Source organism: Electrophorus electricus, chromosome 19, assembly GCF_041902795.1.
Source record: "Electrophorus electricus isolate QZ-2024a chromosome 19, ASM4190279v1, whole genome shotgun sequence".
Taxonomy (NCBI): Eukaryota; Metazoa; Chordata; class Actinopteri; order Gymnotiformes; family Gymnotidae; genus Electrophorus; species Electrophorus electricus.
In genome coordinates this window covers 1,933,883-1,940,745 of record NC_137515.1, presented here as the reverse complement: position 1 = coordinate 1,940,745, position 6,863 = coordinate 1,933,883, and the positions used below count along the sequence as shown (strand labels likewise).

The window sequence follows — 6,863 nt, the reverse complement described above, 5'->3', positions numbered from 1 at the left end:
AAACACTCCGGTAAATAAGATGGACATCTCATTATAGCGTTAGTCTCTCACTGATCTTGGTAATCTCATGGCTCTTAATCCAAAATACAACAAATGCACATATAAACACCGGAGTTCTATTAGGTTAAAAAGAAGAAAGTGTTCTGAGCATTTCCACCAACAGTGACCATAGGAGCTACAAAGTCTGAACTTAAATCCACCTTACTGCACATTGCCCATTGAACCTGGTTTAACGTCGCAGACGCTCAAAAAACTTAAGGCCTTCTCCAGCCAATCAGGATTTTCTACAAGCCCACCTGAGGCCTTCTCCAGCCAATCAGGGTTTTCCACAAGCCCACCTGAGGCCTTTTCCAGCCAATCAGGGTTTTCCACAAGCCCACCTGAGGCCTTCTCCAGCCAATCAGGGTTTTCCACAAGCCCACCTTCACGTTTATCCTCCAGCTACAGCACACCTGATTCCACTTGTCATCAAGCCCTTGATCAAAAGCAATTAGGTATGCTGTGGCAAAACAGATGTCCCAGGGAAAACTTTGGTTGAAAACACTCAGGTTTGAAGCAAGAAACATAATATTGACAATAAAATCAAATCAAAAGAATGTGAAAATATTTGTAAAAATAAATAAATCCACAGGAAGGCTGGAGTTTTGTTCAGGGGTACTGATGGTGGAGACAGAGGGGTGTGGGGGTGTGTATTAGTCGCCCGGTTCGTTGTCTTTCACTCGCCGAGCCTCTGAGGGGTCACACAGTGCTGTCCTCCAGCAAGGGCTCGAAGTCCTCATCGCTGCCCGGCAGCGGGGTGTTGACGTGGGCGCCAGCCAGGCCACCGCTCAGCTTGCGCTCCTGGCATGTGCCTGCGGGCACTGACTGGTGCGAGGGGATGAAGAGTGCCACGATGAATGCTGCCAGCACTGTGCATGCGCCCAGCAAGAACGGAGGGCCCGGCACTACGAAACGCTGCCCAGCAAATGAGACAGACAGGGGAGGGGTTTTAAAAGTAAGTAACAGCAAGTTCTCTGAGCATTGGGCACACCTACCCTGCAGTTATTTGCTGCAGAGTTTCGAAACGCGGTCCTCAGGGCTCACCTGGCAGTTCCACGGTTTTGCTCCATCCAAGTTCCCAACGCATGAGGTTAGAGCAAAAATGTGGCACTGTCTGGTGGGCCTGGAGGACTGGGATATAGGCCAACTCATAGTGCCTATTATAGCATATAGCATCAGATATTAGTTAGCTAATCTGAATTCTAAGCCTGCCTTAAAAACTACTCTCCAGCTAAACACTTTTGTAGGCCTGCGCTACTGACTGGACAACTTCAGCATGAAATGCAGACTTCTCAACACTCTGATAGCAGAAAAGAATAAATGGAATTTCCCATCAAAACAACCATCATAGGACCAATTGGAAAACATGGACATGTTTTCACAAATGCAAATCAGATAACATGTCCAAGATATTGCTCCATTGATATTTCAAGACCCTGGAAGAAAGCTAACAGGGCTAACTCTGCTAATAATAAATGGAAGCCTGTTACAATTATTCAAGGTTTTACTTTTAGCTTTTAAACACTGGCTCAAGCATCCTCTATAAAGAGCTCAGGCAAGCCACTAACCTCACTGGGCATCTGAAGAGGGATGGCGTAGTCGGCCTGAATCGGTGCGATCCCACTCAGCTCGACGTCGAAGAGGAAGAAGATGAAGCCGTAGAGCGCCGGACCCAGTCCGTTACAGAGGCCTCGGATCCCCGTGATCATTCCCTGCACCAGCCCTTAGATAACGACATGCCCGCGTTAGTCAGCACGCGACGGCTCACTCTCCAGAGTCGGCCCGAATCGCGTAGCTAGCACCGTGGCCTCACCTTGCTGATCGGGGTCGGCACTGCGGGACACGAGCGCGCTGACTGCTGGGAAAGTGATGCTGGACATGGCAGCCACGGCCCCGGCTGCCCACATCATCCTGAAGCAGCAGACAGAGATTAGAACGATCAAAACCAGCAGATAAACGCACAGCGGCGTTTATCCGTTTGGGGGGGGGAGAAGTGACTGTACTGGTGATGTGCCGTAGAGGGTGATGGCCTGTAGAGCAAGCGTGACATACCAAGGCTCACTCCCAAGACCGTACCACGCCAGCTGGAGGATCTGGAACCCCAGTCCCAAAAGGATCGTGTTCTTGTTCCCGATGGTCCTCATTAGCAGAGTTAGGAAGAGAGTCTGTCAGGAGGTCAAGCACAAAACACTGTATCAATACATAACCAAACATGCAGATGTTTACCATTTTAATGTACATTATAAATAATTTATTTGTAGTTGCTAGGACTCCAACAGCACAATAAGGTGGAAAAGAACCTTCTATTGCTGTGTTAATGCTGTGTTAAACTAACAAATGTTGAATAACATTTGCATAACACAGAAATCAAAGAAAATTGCCATTTGTTCCAGTCTCCATCTTATGCTGCACAAAACCACATGCTACTTGAAAAATATCAAGCTATGTAGACAATGCCCTTGAATGCAAATGTGTTCCACTGTGCTGTTTGACAACTGAGACCAGTCAAGGAACTATAGATGTATTCATTGATCAGCAAATTCCTTACAAGTTTGTTTCCTCCTAACCATCCCTGTCCGAAAAGGTTTACTGAGTAGCATTATTTAAACGGATATCTGCCCATCTGTCATAACTTTGCTCAGACACTCTGGAGCTGAAAAAATGGCTTTGTCTGCTGGCAGAGTCAAAGGTTTACCAGTTATAAAAAGTTTTTACCAGTTAAGCTTTCGGCAATCCCTTTAATGAGCTACAACTCTGATACCATCCCAACTTATTAGAGGGCGGCTTTCTCAGACAATGAGGCAACAAAATCATTCCCATGCACGCCATACGATGCTGCAGAGAAATCTTTCAATTAAATACCTGAGCCAAGATGGAAAGGATTCCCACCACACCGATGAACACAGCAATTGTAGTTGGTGAGAAATTAATGACCTGTGAGGTGGAGAGAGAAAGAGAGGAAGAGCTGTGTCTCTGCACACAGGAGCCGTTGGATCAGCACCAAATGAGGTAGTTTTCACAAATAATGGCCTAATACTGAGCTAAATCGAGGCCAATGGAACCTAAGATTTTAATGACACAGCTCATAATCCATGAAAATAGGTAAACTGTGCAAGATCGAATTGTTATTCAGAGAAATCTAAATATTAGATGTTGCTTCCCTACAACCTGAAACGCGGAATTGTTTACGAGTTCTGCCTGGGTGAGAGACACCAAAAAACAAGGTACCATAATTGTTTTATCTGCTATATTTTATATATATATATATATATATATATATATATATATATATATATATATATATATATATATATATACATATATATATATATATATATATATATATATATATATATATATACATATATATATATATACATATATATATATATATATATATATACATACACACACACACACACACACACACACATAATATATATTATGTGTGTATATATATATATATATATATATATATATATATATATATACACACATAATATATATTATGTGTATATATATATATATATATATATATATATATATATATATATATATATATATATATATATATATATATATATGAATATGAGAGAGAGAGAGAGAGAGAGAGAGAGAGAGAGAGAGATGGTGAGAAGGTAAATAATAAGCACAGACTTGTAACCTGCTAATGAATTGGTGAGGTCTGAGACTTACCTGTCGTAAATAGAGGAAGAAGCTGGAGTATTGGCCTGCCTCAGGCAAGTAGGACAGAAATACTGTTATACAGATGAGCAGCACGGTAGTGTCCTTCCCCACTTTCCTCAAAGACTGCGACAAAGTTACAGATCAATACACTGCACACTGCTATCTCAGGTGCGACAAACTTGGCATGGTATCTGTACTAGAATGTGGTTCTTAGTGTTCCTGCCGTTCTTGCCCTTACAGCAAATGGGTCCGCCTGCTCCCAGGAGATAGGGGCTCCCCATGTGTTCAGTCTCATCTTGTCCGGCAGGGACTCAGGGACGGCGAGCAGTATGAAGCATATATCAGCCAGGGCTACGAGCGTTGCCACCAGGACCACCAGATTATCCCCATAGTTTGCCGACAGGTACGCCCCGATAGCAGGGCTAGTTACTAAGCTTGCTGCAAATGTAGCAGAGACCTAGACAAAGAGAAGCCAAGAGAATATAGGCTTATCAAATATCCATTTAAAGAAACCAAAGCTACTGAAAACAGAAAAAAACACCCTGTTGAAAACTGTGCTTGTTCAGGTCCAGCTAGACAGGTCAGATCTTTCTAAATGAACATGATACATAAACATAAATACCTTATAAAAGAACTGGGGATTACCCTTGTAATTACCCTTGTACTGAAACAGTCTACAATCTAAAAGAGTACTGAGGCAGTCCTTACAAGTCCATACGCCGTACTCCTCTCACGTTCCTCAGTAACATCTGCCACATATGCGAAGATGACAGAGAAGGTGACGGAGAAAGCCCCAGACACAGAAATCATGGCAAAGTACCACCTATCAACATAAAATTAATCATGACCAACCACATTATTAGACAGAAAAATATAGAGCCTCCTTAAAAAAAGCCCATGCACAACATTTAAGTGTAAAGAAGGATACAGACAGGTAGTAAGAAAGAAGTAATAAAGTGAGTGAGAGAGAGAAAGAGAGAAATGTACCAAGGGCTGAGCCTCATCAGAGGGATGGGAGCACAGGTGAAGAACACTGTGACCAACAGGAAGGATCTCCTGCCCCAGACATCTGATAAAGCACCAATTAATGGAGCACTCATGAAAGACAGCAGGCCCTGGTGACAAATCACACACCTTCAGCCAAGTTTGAATAAATTGGGACTGAGAGACACACACATAAATTAAGTCACACACTTAAAATTCACCTTCACTCCCTGAATGAGGCCGTTCATCAGGAACGTGTGCTGTGGGAATGTTTCATGTAAAACCTAAAGAAAAAAAAAACACGTATGTGTGTTGGCAAAGTGTAAACTACAATGTATGTAAGTAATGTGAGAGAGAAGGGAAGAGGAGGGTGAGACTTACAGTAAGCATTGGAGTTGTAAGCAGTCCCCAAGCAAAGAACTCAAGGAAGATGACAACAACTGCATGATAGACACTGGGCTTCCCAATTCCCTGCTGCATCTGAGACATGAACACCAATTATCAACAATTCAATGACAATTTGCATTACTCTGTAGGACTAAATACTCATATGCCATCTGTTTTGATAGTGAAATGATGACTTGTCTTTGGAGAACAGCTGTTGTGATTAACAACTGACAACCAAAGGTACTGCTGCAGTCTTGTCCCTAGCCTAACTGATCGAAAGCGCTGAAACGTTCAATCCTCAAAAAAGACTCATTTTTAGAAAATGGTCAAGGATTAGATACGTTAACGGTAAAGAACTTTGCATGCAAGTGAAAAATATTTATATGCCCGCAGTTTGAAATGTTATGACTTAAAACATAACGCCTGCTCAGCAAGAATGCAATGTCAACAGCATCACAGCCAACTTGTCTAGATAACTATGTCACGATGGGATGAAACGTAGCTAACTGGTTATTGTATGTATATTTAATTTTTAAATTGAATTCTTGATTTCATGAGGCAGTTGTTTCCCTGAAAACAAAAATAGCGCTCACACAGCAATGAGCTCATTGCTAACAGTGTGTTATGTAATACTGTGAACCCCTACCATGCTACTGCTGAAAGGACAGCGCATAATTAAAACATCCGTTATATTTTCGCCATCTTATTTTGAATGCCTTAAATAAATAACATTTTATTGAACATAACCGGACATCATCTGTAAATAAATCTTACAAGTGTCAGTTTTCTGACATACAGATAACCACCTAAGCTTGCCATTCTGAGCAAAGTTTCAAAATGGTGACCGGAGGGGGCTAGTTATCCAACCAGCTAGCTAGCGATCTAACGACATCCATTAACTTATGAATTGTAAACGTTCAAGTAATCACATGTTTATTCGTCAGTGCTTATAACAAGAATAAATAACATAGCTAGATATTATTTAAATATGTCCAAAATCTCCCAATACTTAACATGTCTACGCGTTAGCTAAGCTAGCTAGCTAGTATTTCCACGAGCTCAGCAACGGTAATAACGGATGAACGAGCAGCCGCACTGCTGCACGAGCCGACGATGTGGCGTTAGCTAACAGGCTAGCCAGCTACCTCAGCCCTACGTTATTAACTAACCTGGCTATTTAATCTATCAGTAACATCGGCAACACATCCTTGTAAGATTAAGAACCTGTTAAATTTGCTTACCGGGTTGTCATCGTTCATCATTATTCTCTTAACCAGCACGACACGGTTGGTCTGTTGAGGTTCTTTCCCCACCTGGGCCATCTCTTCACATCTTATATGAGCCACATAAAAACCATGTTGTGTGCATATCTTCGGTACTGCCGCTCCTTCCAGGATGACTCTTTGTTCAGCCCAGACAGGCTAATTAAAAATACAGATTTGTTACCGCTTCGGTAAATCACTTAAATAGAGGCTGTAAGTCGAGAAGGTTGAGGTAGCAATGAAGGTACAGTTTTAAATTCCGGATTATCACCCGGTAGACTGAGTCAAGATCTTTTCGGTGGTAACAGCGCACCCGTGCGACTGCAATAAACGGTCAACTATTGAGCAGCAGGCCAGAGATAGCGTGGGAGTTTTGTGAAGAGTTGCGTGAGCTAATCTATTCTTGTTCTGATTTTTTTCCCCCCATTTTAGAGTATGTTCCCAGGGTTATTCCAGATTAATGCCTGAAATCCTTCTGATGGGAGTTTAATTAAATCTGTGGGT

General features: G+C 42.3%; 1 protein-coding gene across 2 annotated transcripts; it reads right to left on the bottom strand.

Annotated features, from left to right (window-relative positions):
- Positions 1–593: 593 nt before the first annotated feature.
- slc71a2a (solute carrier family 71 member 2a) lies at positions 594–6,669 on the bottom strand. 2 transcript variants are annotated; one of them, XM_081702613.1, is made up of 12 exons: positions 6,339–6,669; positions 5,092–5,190; positions 4,932–4,994; positions 4,714–4,841; positions 4,435–4,549; positions 3,965–4,183; positions 3,736–3,849; positions 2,902–3,012; positions 2,092–2,204; positions 1,853–1,950; positions 1,608–1,762; positions 594–954 (listed from the first exon to the last, which is right to left on the bottom strand). In XM_081702613.1, the coding sequence occupies exons 1-12, from the start codon at positions 6,417–6,419 to the stop codon at positions 739–741; spliced, it is 1,512 nt and encodes a 503-aa protein (XP_081558739.1). In that variant the 5' UTR covers positions 6,420–6,669; the 3' UTR covers positions 594–738. The 2 variants fall into 2 exon arrangements, with proteins under 2 accessions (XP_081558739.1, XP_081558740.1); XM_081702614.1 differs by having other exon boundaries at positions 2,902–2,973; positions 6,339–6,668.
- Between the last annotated feature and the right edge of the window lie 194 nt (positions 6,670–6,863).